We start from the raw sequence: 17,012 nt of genomic DNA on the forward strand, positions 1-17,012 counted from the left end.
AGAGCTGCTGCGTGGCCTGGGGAAAGTCACTTAGCCCAAGGTTTCAATAAGTGACTGGCAATTTGGGAGACTCTAACACCAGATGCTTTAAAGGAGCCCTGAGTTCCAGATACTGGGTCCTCACCACTTCCCGAGCATCAGCCCCTTTGAAGGCACCGCATGCGGGGTACCCAGGAGATCACTTTGGAACATCTTGGCCTCTCCTGGGCTCTCCATCTGTAAAACAGGGATCATAACCCTGCTACTTAGATTTCGAGGGGCAGCTTTTTCCAAAGGTGCCAGTGGAAATCAATGGGCATTAGGGGGAGTCTAAATACTGTTAAAAATTTGGCCCTAAGCTCTGGGCCAAGGACTGTCTCTAGGCAGACCAATGTGAGGCCTTGATCTCTCCTGGGGCTACCATAATATACATAATAAAGAAAGTGGGACTAAGTGAGGGGGGACAGACAACCCTAAAGGTCTCTGGGGATTCTTAGATCAGAGCCAGGCAGAGCAGGAAGGGGGCTGGCTCCCTACATGTGCTCACTCCGTCAGCCTGCCTCAACCCTGCCCTTGCGGGGACGGGAGGGGATTTCAATCTTTGGCTGACACCTTCATGGAAAACCTCAGCAGAGAGCATCTCCATTAGCTACCAATTGTCCAATGGCCACCAGGGACCAAGCTGAGACAGACGCATAGGCACAAACTCATCTCACAGAGGAATTTATTTCCATTGCAGAGAAGAGTGGGGGCTGGAGGGAAAAAACACTTTCAGTCAGGAGCCGTTTGAAAAGGATCATTTTCCACTCATTTCGCCAAGTCTGTTTGTAGCTTTAACAACCACCTCCCTGAGTGGCATGCTATGAAATTAAATCCAACTGTACAGTAAATGGCACCAAATTACAGGCTGTAATTGTCCTACTGCCGGGGCCCTTTCAGAGCTTTCATTGTACGGCATTCGGCTTCTCAGAACTGAAGAATTCAACCAGATGAAGCAGATGTGCTGATGGGCCTCCAACCAGCAGCCATGGCTGTGAGGACCAGGGCTGTTACGGGGGGACGCAGGACTGGTAAAGCACCTGCATTGCAAAGCGATATTAGATACAAGAGATATTAAAGATTGGGGTAGCACAGATCTGATACAGTGAATTATCAAAGATGGGCGGGGAGCTTATTAATTGGACATGGAGACTTTCTAGGCGGCAAATCTAGCCCATGTTTATTGTAACTGATGTTTATCTCTGGTTCCTGGCTGACAGGCGGTGAATTGCTGGGATCAGGCTAGCGTATGATGAGATCCCTCTCTTCTGGGCTCCGGGGCGGATATAAATCAGGGAAGTTGCGTAGTCAGAGAGCGCTGCCTTTGGAAGAACGGCCCGTCATGCAGGCAGAGAGGTGCTGCAGATTGAATTAAAGGGCAGGGAAATGCACCATCCAGTCATGGATGCTAAAGCCAGATGGGATCATCTAGTCTGACCTCTGCAGGCCAGAGAATTTCACCCAGCTACCCCTGCATGGAACCCACTCACTTGTTTTTTGACTCAGCGTCACTTCCAGAAAGCAGCTGGCCTGGATCTGAAGCTCTCGAGAGATGGAGAATCTACCACGTCCCTTGGCAAGTTTGATCCAGTGGTTAACAGTTTGTGCCTTATTCCTCGTTTGAATTTGTCTGGCTTTAACTTTCAGCCATTGGTTCTTGTTCTGCCTTTTCCCGCTAGATTAGAATAGGGAGCCCGTTAGGCCCTGGCATATTCTCCCTGGAGGATAGTTCATTATAATCGATGCTACCCTATAACGTATTCCCCTTCCCGTACAGCAATGAGCAGTACAAGCATAAGCACATACCACTATCATTACATCCTCAGAGCGGGTAGGGAATCGTACTGCTTTAACTATACCAGTCCAGTTAAAATACTACAACACACAGCCCTTTAATGACACAACCAAAGCACAGAGGAGAAAAGGCAAACCGTATAACCCCAGTCCCAACAATCAGCGGCAGATACGCTCTTTCAAAACCCACGCGTAGAGAGAATCACACTCACCAAGCACTTCTGCTCTGTTTCAGCTCGGTGCCTATAAGCCAGTGGCTCTGGAGGCTGGACCATGAGGCCACAAGCTAGCTCAAATGTAACTTGATAGCTAGCTCTTATGTGGACACATCTGGTGCTGGATGCAGGTGTATAATTACTTCCCCCTCACAGCTCTGCTCTGTTCCTTAAAGGGGGTATGAGTGTGAGTTGCTTCCTGTTGTCGTCCCTGTATTGCAGGTGGGGAAACTGAGGCAGAGAGGGGTGGAGGTTTAGCCCTGTCAAACAGTGAGTCAGGGGCAAAGCCAGATATAGAGGCACTCAAGAGTCCTGGATCCCAGTCCCCGCCTCTAAACCTTTTAAGCAGCTGTTTTCCTATAGGTCTAGCTAGGCAGCTGCAAAGGGCATCTTCAGATCCAACCAGTGAGGGATGAAAAATAACTAGGCTGTAGTCTGGTCACCAGCAATTGCAAAACGTGGTCCCCAGAGAGAGGACAGACCAGATATTAAGGTGATATGACATGCGGGTATAGCCAAAAGGCTGATTGTGCTGGGTTTGTGGAACAGCCTGCGAAGGCATCACAACCCACAGCAACACAAACAGCGCAATCTTGCGGTCAAGAACTTCATGGCATCACATTGACCCAGGCACTAAGTGTGGCTGAGAGGGTAGTGCACAGGAGCAGGGACTCGGGAGAGTTGGGTTCTATTGCTCGTTGTGCCACGGGCCTGCTGGCTGACCTTGGGCAAGTCACTTCATTGCTTGGTGCCTCAGTTTCCCCATCTGCAAACTGGGGATAATGATATTGACTTCCTTTGTAAAGTGGTTTGAGATCCATAGATGTGCAGTGCTAGATAAGAGCTGGGGATATGTTATAAGAAGTATTTCTTAGGTACAGAGTATCCAACACTAGGCTTTTCAATGGAGCCTAGGAATCAAGGCCTCCTGGGGGTTTCCAGCTCACAAACGTGTGTATGTGTGGGGAGGGGAGGATATGGATTTCCACTTCCAGAGTGGCCTTATCAGTGCTGCTGCAGCAGCCTTTTGAGGCACTTTTCCCACAGCTACTAGTGGCCTTTTAAAAGGTCCCTCCACCGGGAGGACGCTCTGCAGCTGCTGAGGGGTGGGGCCTCCCTAGGCCTTGCTCCAGCTAGTGTGGAGTCTGTCAGTCCCACAACATCTGTGAGAATCTCCCAGCTTGTCCCTTTGGCTGTATCCGTGTCCGTCTGCATCCCTCCCCTGGCTACTGCTGCACTACATCAGACACAAACTTCTGGTCTCATCTGCAAGGCCCTTCACAACCACTGTCCCCCCGCACTCATCTCTCATTCACTATGGAAAGGTCAAGTCCTGCCTGTGAGCAGACCTCAAGGCAGCCTCCACTGCCTACCTGTCACACTCCCAAACAAGCACCTCCAGGCTTTCTGCCGCCTGTGGGAGGCGCTGCCTTTGAACACTCACAAAGCTACCTCTTTAGCCTCCTTCAAATCCCCCTTTACAACTTCCCCTGTGCCTACAAAAAACTGAACAGGGACCAGGCAGCTAGTGTGCTGACCCCCCGTTCCTGGCATACTGGTCAATATAATCTCCTCCTTTCCTTGTACTTCCCTATCTGTCTGTAATCAGCTGTTGTCTCTTCTCTTATACTTTGTAAGCTTTCTGGGGCAGGGACCATCCTGAATGCATTTATGCAGCGCCTAGCACCAGGGGGCCTGAGCCGTCGCAGCACAGATAATATATAACCCCTTGCAAGGGCAGAGCCTGTTATGGGGAAGCCAGCTGGATGGTCTTCTGCTTTGCGCATCAGCAAAGCCATCAGCTTCCAACTGCAGCATCTTCACACCTGGGGAAGGGTGAGGCGCAGAACCAGTGGGTGGCTTTCCAGAGGAATAGGCTGCAGTGTTAGCAACTAGGAAAGTCTTTCATGTCTGAAAGGGAGCAACGGGGATTCGGCGAGACTCCACCCTGCTGCAGACTCCAGCTCAGTTTTTCTGGCTCTAATTGGATCCTAAAGGGGAAATCAACTTTTGAACAAAAGTCAAACTTCCATCTGGATTTTTTTACAGCATTAGCTGTGTACTGATTAACTCCTAAGAGCCCTATAAACAAACCAGCTTAGAGAGAAACAATCAGGAAACCAGAGTAATTTTATCTTGCACTGTCAACGCTACAACCGGCATCTGTACTTCGTGCAGGTCTCCTCCAGAACAGGCAGGAGAGAATTATTTTTATCTACAGGGAAACATGATTATAACCCCACAAAAACTGGCAGCAGCAGAACCCAGAAGCACTTGGAGACTTCTTTTTTTTGGAACTAACTAGATTTCAAGCTAAGAGAGGCGCTATCTTTTATTAGATCCTTTTCTGTGGGTGAGAGAGCCGCTTTCAAGCTCTCACAGAGCCCTTCTCCAAGGCTGAGGTTTCAAGATGACAGCGGCCCTTCAAAGTATCTGGTGAATCAACGGCCATGTCTCTTCCCCATCTTCAAATGGAGACTTTTAAGCCGTTCTTCAGTCAGTCTCCACCCTCACCCCTTTCTAGCTGTCAAGGGAGGTGTGAAACTTTCCACACAGCACCTCCGCTTTTATACCTTCCCAATTAACAGCTTCACACGCGCCATCTCATTGAATGTGTTAGAGGAGTTGGGAAGATTCTAAAGATACAGCTATGCCAGGCTTTACCTAACCATGCAGTCATCCAGACAGTGCACAGACTCTGCCGGCATCTTCAAGACAGGCCTTCCCTCGCCCCAGTCTCCAGCTAGGGATTAGCATGACCTCGTTGCTAAAAAGCTCTCTCAAAGGAGATGAGGTTTAGGGTCAGATGGCACCACGGCTCTGGGATTGTGAGAACCAGATTCTATTCCTGGCTCTGCCCCTGACTGATTGTGACCTTGGACAAGTCACTTCATCGTTTCGTAGAGTTTAAGGCCAGAATGGACCATTAGATCATTTCGTCTGACCTCACTAAGGCTGTTAAATTTCCCCCCTTTCTTGAGCCCAGGCGTCACTTCCAGAAAAGCCTCCAAGCTGGAGCTGAAGATGTCAAGACAGAGAAGCCACCTGTTCCCCAGCAGATTGTTCTAGTGGTAAATCGCCCTCCTTGGGGCCTGGTTCCTACTTGGAATTTGTCTGGTTTTAGCCCTTGGTTCTCATTCTGTTTCCTGTAGCTGGGGGAGACTTTTAGTCTCCTGCAGATACTGATACACTGGAATCAAGGCACCGTTCAGTCTTCTTTTAGATCAGCTAAACCACATCAGCTCTTCAGGTTTCTCAGTGTAAGGCATTTTCTGCAGCCCTGGAATTATTCTGGGGGGCTTTTCTGCCCCCTTCTCCAACATCTTTTTTTAAAATATGGCCACCAGAACGGGAGGCGGCATTCCAGGATCCATCTCACCACTGCCAGATATAGGGGTGAAATCACCTCCCTACCCCAATTTCATGTATGCACCCGAGGATTGCATTAGCCCATTTCGCCACCGCCTGGCACTGAGAGCTCCTGACGAGTTGCCTCTCCACTAGGACCTCTCGATCCTTCTCAGCCTCTAGCTTGTTCATTTACATTGTAAGTGCTTTGAGGCAAGGCCTGTCTCTCACAATGTGTTGGTGCAGGGCCCAGCATGTGCAGCCTTGATCTTGGTTTGGGGCCTCCCCGATCATACGAGCAATAATAAAACTATCTGAGACAAATGTCCCTCTGGTCCATTTTACAAAGTCTAATGGAAACTGTCTTAAAAAAGAAAAGACAGGAACAGCACCCACCACGTTTGCAAAGCAGACGTCAGGCAGGGGATCTGGAAAGTGGAATCGATCGGACAAGACCATAAACAAGAGGGAAGCTATTATTCTATTTCCACCGTGCAAGCTGAGTGAAGTACAAAATGACAACACCACAAATTAGATTTCTAATGTCCTAGGTGACAGACCCAGCTGAGTGAGGCAAATCAAAGAAAAGCTCCATCATTTGGAAGACATCAATAATCCCACTTGCTTTTATTCCAGTCAGGCCATTATCATCACACAAGAGCTCTGATCTTAGCGAGATGCTGGCTGCTAGGACACAAGACCTGTGCTGTGCAGGGAGGAGTGAGAAGCTTGTCCCTGGGTATGTTCTGGATTGATGCACACGCTTAGCTGGGCTATGAGATTAGAGACTGGAGGCCAATGAAGTAGCAGTAGAGTTGCTGTCTCACTAGCTGAGAATGCCAAAGTGTTCTGCTAAATGGACCTCTCAGACCCTCTAATGCCCTAAATTCATCTAGCGCAATCCAGGTAGCCGAGTACTTTACACTGGATACAAAGCGTCCGCCCCGTGAACTGATGGAGAATCGTTCCCTGAAGCATATACACTCAGGTACTCTGTACACTCTAGATTTGAGCAAGGCCAGAATCTTAACACTCAGCCTAAGGTTCCATGGCTGGTTAGAACAAGAGTTGATCAAAAAAAAAAAAAAGTAGAAAGAACAGCTTTCCTTTGGAAAAACACCAGTTTTGTCTAAATGTTTCAGGGGAACATACTGATTTCCACAAAGTTTTTTGATGGGAAAAACTGAGTGGGGTTTGGGGGGAGTGTTTTGATTAATTTTAGTTAGTTTTCTACCATATTAACTTTATCTAGATCCGTCTCATTTAATATTATACTGAAATATTTTAATATAAAAGTCAAAAACCAACACACTTCCACCCTAGCAAGACACTTGCTGGGCCCAAATCAAAATGTCTTGGAATTTTCATTTCATGAGGAATTTTGGCGTTTTGTTCCGACTGGAAGGATTTTTCGTTTCAAAATGTCAGAATCCCGTGATATGGAAATTCCAGTTCCCAACCGGCTCCCGTTAGCACCCTAAACAATTCCTCTCCTCCTTTGCCTTCGCTTAACCAAGCTGGACTCATTTAAGTGAGAAAGAAATGCAACCCCACGTGCTGGGTGTCCCTAAACCTCCGACTGCCAGAAGCTGGGACTGGAGGACAGGGGATGGATCAGTCAATAAATTGCCCTGTTCTGTTCACTCCCTCTGAAGCGTCTGGCACTAGCCACTGTCCAAAGATAGGATACTGAGCTAGACGGACCATTGTTGTCAGCCAGTATGGCCACTCTTAAGAATTACATGGGAAGAGGCAGTGGGCTGGCTAGTCAGGAGGCATGTTCATAGAGCCATACGTGGTAGCCTAATACCGGTATAACTTTGAGATGCCTTGGCCAAGAAGCACAGAGGATGCCTGTAGGCATGGCTGCATTATGCCAGTGCTACCAACCCTTTACCTTCGCTGTCAACAGCCCCCCGAAGGAGAACAATGCAGAAACAGGATTCTAGCATGTAAATGAACGTGCGTGAGGCTCAATGATACACGCTGCTGGGATCCAAAGAGCACCAGGCCCTATTGATTCCTCGGGGCTGGCAGGCTGAGCAATGCAAAGATTAAAAAATCATACCAGCCACAGAGGGCAACTCCCAAGGTGTTTATTTGCAAACGGCCAATCTCAGTCAGTTCATATAGAAAAAAATTTCATTAAAATCAAGTTATCTTCTCGAAACGACGGGGGCAGGAGCAGGGAGAGGAAAACTAAAAGTAATACTGCTAAAGGGAACAGCAGGGTTTTCACAGGGGCAACAAGATGCTGATTGCTCCGATCACGCTTCCTGTTCTCGGGAACGTTAGTCCAAAAAGAAACCAAAATCCAAGGTAGGGGACAGAGGAATTCGCAGTAGGAAGGTTCTTCCGCTGGCCAGGTCCTGATGCGGCTGCATTTATGGTAGGGGTCCTCTCAAAGGCCCACGAGGTGGCACGGGGGGCCTCTGGGCAGGACGAGGCGGCAGAGGGACCCGCTGGTAGCCATAGGGTGGTGGGCGGGGAGGACCGCTGTAACCATGGGGAGGCATCAGTGGAGGCGGGCCACGCATGCCATGGTGGGCCATGGGGCCTGGGTGACCTGCAGGAACAGAGCGTAATATTATTAGACCCTAGCTGAAGGAAGCAAAAGCAGCAGCTCTGATTCATGGCCCAGCTGCACGAGTCTCTCGCACAAGAGATTTCAGGCCCCACAAGCCATGAATTGATTTCTAAGCCAAGCGGCTGTTCAGAGCCGGGACTCTTGGCTGGGGGCTCTGGAGGGACATCGAGCTGGGCACGGCCCTACAGGTGTGTCTCATGCATGGGGCCCACCCCATGACTCAAGCAGGAGTCTGGTCTCAATGGAGCGAACTGGTCACTGAAATGACGCAGCTCTGGGCAAAGCAACTGCTGTACCAGGATGCCAGTTATTTGAGGCCCTGCATCCCCGCTCGATACCCTGCAACAGGGCTCAAGGCGGAAGGGACATGAGTCCCCACCCGCCTGCTCTGCCAGCAGGACTGGAGAAGAGGCTGTGTAGCGGGGTAGACACCTGCTCCTGCCCTGAGGGGCTTAAAGCCACCCCTGGGAGAAAAGCTGGGCTGATAGGGAGGCAGCCTCAGCTGGAGGACGCGCCCCAAACAGACCCAGCTGGCCCTAGAAAAAAGTCAGGGCAGCCAGGGATTCAGAGGCTCTCTCTGGTCTGAGAGGGAGCAGGGCCTGGCTGCCTAGCAGAAAGGGTACTGGGGTGAAGCAGAGTTGGGGAAAGCCAGAGGAGCAGGGGAGCTCCTGGCTGACAACTCCCCATGCTGCAAGGCCTGGTTTAAGGCCTAAAAGGGTACTGGGTGGTAAAGGAAGGCAGCACGTCCGACCCCCTTGCCTGTGACGAGTGGCTAATACTGCAGTCTGCCCCAAGGAGTGGGGCTAGATGGTGACTGACAGTAGCCCAGACTGAGGCGAGGTGGGGTTAGTAGGTGGGGAGACCCAGAACCTGAGAGTGTGGGGGTACCGCCAGGGGAGGCAGCAACCGAGAGAAAGGAGCACTGGGGTCCAGGAGGCACACAGGGGCCAGCAGTAGCGAAGGGTGCTCCAGAGGGCTGGTGAGCTAATTCCCATGGATGACCAGGAGGAGGCGCCGCCAGGTGAGTCTGCGCCTGCTTACAAGCACTTTATCGCTCGATCTCTTCCTAGCTGGGAAGCAGGCAGGGAAGCCCTTAGTCACCTGCCTCAGACGCCTTTCGGCCGAGGATCTCAAAGGAAACATCCCCACTCAACAGCTAGGAGATGCGGCCAATGTCCCAGAGCAAGGCAGCAGCAGAGCCAGGAACTGAACTCAGGAGTCCTCATTCCCAGGCCCATGATCCAGCCGCAGAGCCACGCAGCATCACGAGGCACAGGAAACCGCTCGGGGTTCCCCCTTCTCAACAGCTCCCAACCAGAGATCTCGCTCCGAGCGTACGGCTGGCCTCCAAGGCTGTGACATAAGCAGCCACCATTTCAGACCTCAGTTTTCCTCTTCCCACCTGAATCAGCAAATGGATGCCACAGGCCTGGGCTGGTATTAGGTCCTTGACTCTAGTAAACGTCCCATCTTGTAGGTTCCCCACTTACCCATGGGTGACCCGAAATGGGGCCCTCTGGGCGGCATGCCCATTGGGGGTGGTCCAGGGTGGGGCATGCCGTGGGGCGGGCGTGGTGGGGGCTGGCCTCCTGACCCCGGTGGCCCTGGATGATGATGCTGTCCCATCCCGGGTGGTCCGTGATGCACCTGCATGGGGGGCATCCCTGGGGAAAAGCAAAAGACATTCTTAAGACCTACTCAGACACTCAAAGCAGCTGATTAGAAACCAAATTCTGCTGAGCTCAGTGACCACATGAGCTGCTGGACAGGACTCCAGTGACCTAAAGGCGATCAGGGCTTGGAGGATGGGGCTGGTCCCAGTAGTGTTTTTACTGGCCACTAGAGCAACCTGAATTCCAGCAGGTGGGAGGATTGTACCAGCGAATACAAGGCCAGAAAGGCCCATTAGATCACCTAGTCTGACCTACTGCATAGCCCAGGCCAGAGAATTTCACAGGTAGCCCTGTGATGAACCCAGAGACTTGTGTTTGGCAAACGCATCTCCAGAGAGGCCTCCACCGTGGATTTAGAGATCTCAACTGACAGAGAATCACCACTTCCCATGGGAGTTTGCTCCAGCAGTTAAGATGTTACCAGGGAGTTTATTTCCAATCTGAACGTGTCAGGCTCTAGCTGCCAGCCATTGGTTCTCAGTCTGCCTTTCTCCATTAAATTAAAGAGCCCTTCAGTGCCAACCAAGAAACTTGGCGTTGTTAATAATGCACATTATCTAAGGTGCCATCCACAGTCTCCAGCACGGCACAGACAGATAAGTGAGCAATGGCTACGAGCTGCATCTCCCAGGCTCATTTTTAAGAGGAGCCAGCACATGGCCAGTGGATTTGAAGTTTTCTCTTGGCAAGCGGTAGTGGCATGACCCAGTTCTGCCAATGACAAATTAAAAGGGGGAAATTTGGGGACAGATACCATGCACTGGGAGAAAGCGACAAAGGAAGAGGGGAGACAGATTCTTTTTAAAAAACACAATTCTTCTCTTTTCCCTTTAACAGAAATCTGGGTGCCTTAACACACCTACGCAGGCCAGGCACCATGAACGTGATGGGCCTTTCACGTCTATATGTAACCATCTACTTTAAAGCATTGTAAGCCAGTGTGTAATAGAAGACTGCAGCCATCTGTCACTAACACAGCCAAATCTGCAATTATACAAAGCCTCCTAATCAGACATGGGGGGGAGAGGTGACTTCCTAACAGACAAAGCGGGGTGGATAAAAAAAAAAAAGAAAAATCAATCATGATTTTAAAAAGATTTCTGTATAAAATTTAAAATCAGATTCTATTTTTTTTCTCGTTTCCATGTTGCTAGTTCTTTGCTTCCCTCCTGTTTTATAGTCTTACATTGGCAAAGGGAATGTTCGTATTTGTTCCTTTAGCCGAATTTCAGATTTTACATAGAGATTTGTTTTCTTACTAAAAAGTTTCACACTTCAATCCCCATCGATGCTGCAAAAGACAAGTCCAGAGCGTCATTAACGCCCTTACTGCCAGACACCCAATAGATACTGCAAGAACGCCACAAACTCTCACGCAAGATAGATAAACAAATGGCCCATGCTGAGTCTGCAACTCCTGCCACCTTCCCGTACACTGAACTTCCCCAAATCGAAAAAAGCTGAAAGGCTTTGACCAGGCTGCACTCCCCCAGCTGGGACTTATGCTCCTAAATCTTGTAGGTGCTTTACAAAACTCCCACCCATATGGGCTTACGGAGCCCAACACCTGGGTGTTTCTGAACATTATGGAATGGGCATATAAAAAGTCACAATCATTTTGGATACATCTACACTAGATGACACTACAGCAATGGAAGGGATTCATACCCTGAGAGACATAGCTAAGCTGGTGTGGACAGAAGAATTCCTCCGCCGACACCAGGTTACCGCCTCTTGGGGAGGTGGATTTACTACAGTGACAGGAGAATGCCGTCCATCACTGTAGTAAGCAGTGGTGCCACTGTAGACTTAAAAATCTCACACCGCCATGCTATGTCGGTCACAGTGTGAAACAGCCACGCCCCCCAGTGATTCAGCTATGCTGACACAGCCCTAGTGTAGATGAAGCCGAGTCCATAGAAGAGGGCTCCTGTTGGCCTAGTTAACCTCATGCAGTGGTTGGAACACCACCTCCCGCCAGAAAAACTCCTGTCGGGGTACGCTCCCATCTACACTAGCAGCTACGCTGGCAGACTCTGCAGCGCAGAAACAGCCACGCTCACTCTGCAGTCTGAACACCGACGCAGTTTTGTTCTGGCGTGACAAAGATTTTATGCCACTCCAGGTTTTTTTTTTTTTAAATTAAAAATATCATTTTAGCCCCAATCTTGAACACATGCGGAATTTCAAAGCAATCCCAATGGAGTCAATGGAACTATTCCGGGGAGGAAAATATGCGCCTGCTTAAGCGCTTGTAGGACCGGAGGCTTAATTTTTAACTTTGGGTGGGGGGGGGGGGATTGTTTTGTAAGATTCACCCTTACCAGGGACGGCATAAAAAATAGCATTTATAATTCAGGCCACAGATTTTAATGTAAAGTTGCAACCACATATGTTTTCAAATTAAATTTACAAAGCCTCAACTTGATTAAAGTCAATAATTTAAACCTCTCTCTCTCTAGTGATTTAAAAACAATGATCCATGATAAATCACCTTGGTTTAAATCACTTCACCCTGGTTTAGATGTCGTTTGGTCCCCTCTCTAAAACAAGGCATTCAGAAGAGCAGATTGCAGAGAAAGCCTGAAAATCCCCAGCGCTTACCTAGCATTTAATCGGTAAATCTCAAAGCACTTTGCAGAGATCAGCCCATTTTACAGGTGGGGAAGCTGAGGCACAGAGAGGGGACGTGATTTGCCCAATGTCACCCACCAGGCCAGGAACAGAACCCCCAGGTTTTCCAGGTCCCAGTCCAGTTCTCTGTTCACGAGGCCACACTACCTCTCTGATACCTACCTGGATGATGCATCCCGCCAGGTGGGAAAGGATGTGGGTGAGGAGGGTGTCCTCCACTGGGAGTGCCCCCTGAAGGAGGCCCAGGGGCACCTGCACCTGGTGGCATGGGTGGAGGCGGCATGGCAGGAGGCATTCCTGGGGGCATTGCTCCAGGTGGCGGCACTGGCGGGGGAAACGATCCTGGGGGTGGGATGCCTGAAAAGACAGACAAGTCAGTGAAAAAAAAACGTGATCACCTGGGTCAGCATCAACAAACCACAGAGAAGACTCAGAAAGAACTGGCCTCGGCAGCAGCCCCACGTCCACTTGCTAGCACGAGCAAGCACCAGCGAGCTCTGCCTGCTGCTGGAGCCTGCATCTCCTGTAGCGTCTCACTTGCTTCGTTAGAGCCCATCTGGTCTCTGACAAATGAGGAGCGTCACAGACCAGCCAAGGGCCTCAAAGATTTCAGCTAGCACACGAAGCCAGTAATCGTCTATAGAGCTTTTCACCCAAGGGTCTCAAAATAACCCTGCGGTGCCCTGAGTCGAGAATGTACCCCCGCTTTACAGAGAGGAAAGCACGGCACAGGGATTAAGCAACTTGCCCGAGCTCACGCAGCCAGTCAGTGGAAGACAGCAACAGGACCAGGGAGTCCTGACTCCATTCCCCAGGTTCTAGTTGACTGAGATCTTGCCAGCTACCTGCAGACCCCTTGGGTAGGTCTGACAGCAGAACACATGGCTGACTGCACTGGAGACTAATGGCCAACTTTACCCCTAAGCGTGGTGGGGAAAACTGCAACCAGTCTCCAAGCGCCCTAAGGAACCAGGGTTCATGACAGAGCAGCAGAGTTTGCAGCCACGCAGTTCAGTTCTGAATCCAGGCTTCAGCCATGATCCAGATCAGAGCACCCTCTAGTGAGACACCTGTACCACTCTGCAGCACAGCGACCCCAAGCAATGCGCCGCCACGTCATAGCTGTAGGGTTCCTCTAGCCCAGGGGTGACCAACCTGTGGTCGGGAGCCACATGTGGCTCTTTAGAGGTTAATATGCAGCTCCTTGCATAAGCGCTGACTCCGGGGCTGGAGCTACAGACATTAGCCTTCCAATGGGCCAGGGGGTGCTCACTGCTCAACCCCCTGCTCTGCCCCAGGCCCTTCCCCTAACTCCACCCCTTCCCCTGAGCCTGCCATGCACTCACTGCTCTTCCCCCCCGCTCTGCCCCCCCCTCCAGCCTTCTGTACATGTGAAACAGCTGATAGTGGCCAGCGGGAGGCACTGACCGGTGGACGGGGGTTGGGGAGCTGATGGGGGGCTGCTGATGTATTACTGTGGCTCTTTGGCAATGTACATTGGTAAATTCTGGCTCCTTCTCAGGCTCAGATTGGCCACTCCTGCTCTAGCCTATGGAAACTTGCAGACAGACTTCCCCGCAAGCACAAAAAGCACCGCAAGGCATGTGCTCACCTGGCGGGTTCACGCCTGGCCCCAAGGACGTGACGACAGGGGTCGGCACCGATGGCGGAGGAGGGGCGTCTGCAAACAGCTGATGGGGCCGGTCTGCCTGAGAGAGAGGGTTCTGGGCAGCCAGCAGCCGCTCTGCAGCAGAGCCGTGCCGCTCGCCTTTGGAATCTTTCTTGAAGGCGTAAGAGACAGTGATGGGCCGGTTGCACAGGTACTGTCCATTCATGGCCTCAATGGCGGCGTCGGAGGCATCAAAGCTGGCGAAGTTTATGAAGGCATAGCCCTTGGAGTTGCCCGTGTCGGGGTCCCGCATGATCTTGGGGGTCTGCAGGATGACTCCAAAGGCGCTGAAGGTGTCGTACAGCAGCTTCTCGTCGATCTCCGGGTCCAGGTTGCCAATGAAGATGTTGGCGCCCACATCCAAGTTCTTGTTGTGGGCTGAGGCCTTGTTCACACGGATCGGCTTCCCATACAGCTTGATCATATTCATGATTTTAATGGCATAGTCTGCATCTTCCTCGCTGAGGAATTCCACAAACCCATAACCTGCAACACACACCTCAGAGCCCTTTATAGCCGGATACACTCCATGCCACCCACACCATCCCGCTGGTTGACCTCAGGCCTCCACCTTTTCTCCATTGTTGATGCAAGAATCTTCTCCTCTGCAGCTCTCCCTGAAATAATCTCTCTTCTCTCTATCAAGAACTGGCTGGAACAACTGAGGAGGCCAACTACTCCCCTACAGACAGGAGAACTCTCACTGCATCTCCTAGCATCCAGAACCACCTCACGCTATTTCTCCACCCCATTTCATTCCAAAATGTCGTCTTCTCTCATCTGCGGCTATTGATTTCTCTTCCGCTCTGCTTCTAAAGCCTGGTCTAGACATAAGGTTGGACCAGTCCAAAGTATGATTTCAAAACTGATTTATTTAAACCGGTACAGTTGTGTGTGTGGACACTCTCACCAAGTTAAACCTGGCTTATCAATTTAGCTTGCACCTGTAATTCACAGCTGCAAGCTAACCTAGATTTAAACAGCTATGAGCATCCAAAGAGGGATCTGTATCAGTTTCACTAAGATCTGGTCTACACTTCAGAAGTTTTGCCAGCATTGCTATGTTGGTTAGGAGTGTGAAATAATCACACCCCTAAATGGCATAACTGTGTCAGCAAAGGCCCGAGTATAAATGCAGTTATACCAGCCAGTCAGTCCTTTTGCTGCTACAGCTTATTCCATTCAGTGAACCAGTATAAGCTACAGAACTCTTTTACTGGTGTACACTGCCTCCCCACTGGGAACATTTGCCAGTATAGCTGTCCCCGGCCCCTTTTTAATGTAGACAAGGCCCAAGTCTCCAATTAAATTAGTTTTAAAAGTAATGGTGCATCTTGGTGAAGATACAAGCTTTTACTGTTTAAAGTAACAAGTGGAGTGAGACAATACACAGAATGAGATGTGGTATGTAAACTGAAACCCAGGAGAATTTCTTAGATAATCTGGTCAGCATTTGTACAGCATCTGGCACCACAGCGTTCTGATCCACAGCTGGGGCTCCTCCACACTACAATACAGATAATTGTCTCAGTTCCGTCTGAACATTTACACTGACTATTGTTACAAGTGACATGTAAAATGATTAGAAATGGGATTTTTAACCCTTTCCATACTGGCAGAGGGTACAGGTATCTGCCTGGACAGCCCTGTGGATATGTAATTTGGCAGAGACGTGTCTTTGAAGGGACCAGTCAATATCTTACCTTGATGTTGACCCGTGACTCGATCTTTGGGCATGTGGGTATTGACCACCGGTCCCGCCTGCAGAAAGAGTTCCCATAACAGCGGCTCACTGACTTTCTCGTCCAGGCCACCAACGTAAACAGTAGCATCTTGAGAGGGGGGAGAGGAGATGGTGATGGTTACCTGGATCTGAAGAGCAATCTCTTGAACATTTCAGATGGGTTAAGAACTCTCCCACAGAGAGAGCTGCTCTGGATCCCTAAGGGTTTGAGCTCAAGTCCATGAAATCAAAAGCAAAACTTGCCTCAGACTTAGACAGCTCAAGACTGGACCCTTAATGAAATACACTTCTCTGGAGTAAGTATATTGACATCTAATAAACCAATGTTAAATGATTAAGAACACTGTTTAAAGAGCAGACATGCTCCAAAGAGGTGATATTCCCTAACTCTTATCTAGCCCTTTCCTTCAGTAGCTCTCACAAGCTGGGATGCAGCCCCCGCCCCGCTTTTGGGGGAGACTCAGGACCCCCAAGCTGGGACCCAGCCCCCGCCCCCTCTGCTTTTAGGGGGGAGGCTCAGGACCCCCAAGCTGGGACCCAGCCCCCACCCCCTCTGCTTTTAGGGGGGAGGCTCAGGACCCCCCAGCTGGGCCCCAGCCCCCGCCCCCTCTGCTTTTAGGGGGGAGGCTCAGGACCCCACAGCTGGGCCCCAGCCCCCAGCCCCGCTTTTGGGGGGAGGCTCAGGACCGCCCAGCTGGGCCCCAGCCCCCGCCCCCCTGGCTTTTAGGGGGGAGGCTGAGGACCCCCCCAGCTGGGCCCCAGCCCCCGCCCCCTCTGCTTTTAGGGGGGAGGCTCAGGACCCCCCAGCTGGGACCCAGCCCCGGTTTTGGGGGGAGGCTCAGGACCACCCAGCTGGGACCCAGCCCCCCTCCTGGGTACGGGAGAATCGGGCCCCAGCCCCTCGTGAGCGGGGACAAGAGGGTTGGAAGCCGCCGCCGCCGCCATTTACCCTGGTTCCGCTCGGAGATAGGCCCCGCCGCCATCTCGACCGCGCTCCCACCTCCCCTCGGCCAAGCGGGCGACTTCCGCCCTTTCACACCCCCACTTCCGGCTCCCGCGGCTGAAAAGGGGCGGTGAAGGCAGCGGCCATCTTGGGTGAGGCCGGAAGTGGCCGTGCATGCAGGGAGCCATGGCGGCTAAGGGCGGAAGTCGACTTGCATACACCCGCGGCCATGTTGGCTAGGGGCGGAAGTGGCTATGTTGGGCCCTATTTCCCTCTCCATGTGTAATTCATCCCCTCTCGTGGCCCCCAGGGGTTCAGCGCTTGCTGCCCTTTGCTCCCTGTGGTAAAGCTCACACCTTTGTGTGGTGACAGGTCAAGACAAACTCC

The 17,012-nt window shown here is 51.1% G+C and overlaps 1 protein-coding gene across 1 annotated transcript; it reads right to left on the bottom strand.

The window, feature by feature from the left end:
- Positions 1 to 7,449: 7,449 nt before the first annotated feature.
- On the bottom strand, positions 7,450 to 16,738 carry SF3B4 (splicing factor 3b subunit 4). The gene is made up of 6 exons (XM_030542143.1): positions 16,632 to 16,738; positions 15,642 to 15,770; positions 13,882 to 14,424; positions 12,432 to 12,626; positions 9,453 to 9,626; positions 7,450 to 7,941 (listed from the first exon to the last, which is right to left on the bottom strand). Exons 1-6 carry the CDS (start codon positions 16,663 to 16,665, stop codon positions 7,760 to 7,762), a joined length of 1,257 nt encoding a protein of 418 aa, XP_030398003.1. The 5' UTR covers positions 16,666 to 16,738; the 3' UTR covers positions 7,450 to 7,759.
- Between the last annotated feature and the right edge of the window lie 274 nt (positions 16,739 to 17,012).

The sequence above is a fragment of the Gopherus evgoodei genome, chromosome 24 (genome assembly GCF_007399415.2).
Source record: "Gopherus evgoodei ecotype Sinaloan lineage chromosome 24, rGopEvg1_v1.p, whole genome shotgun sequence".
Taxonomy (NCBI): domain Eukaryota; kingdom Metazoa; phylum Chordata; order Testudines; family Testudinidae; genus Gopherus; species Gopherus evgoodei.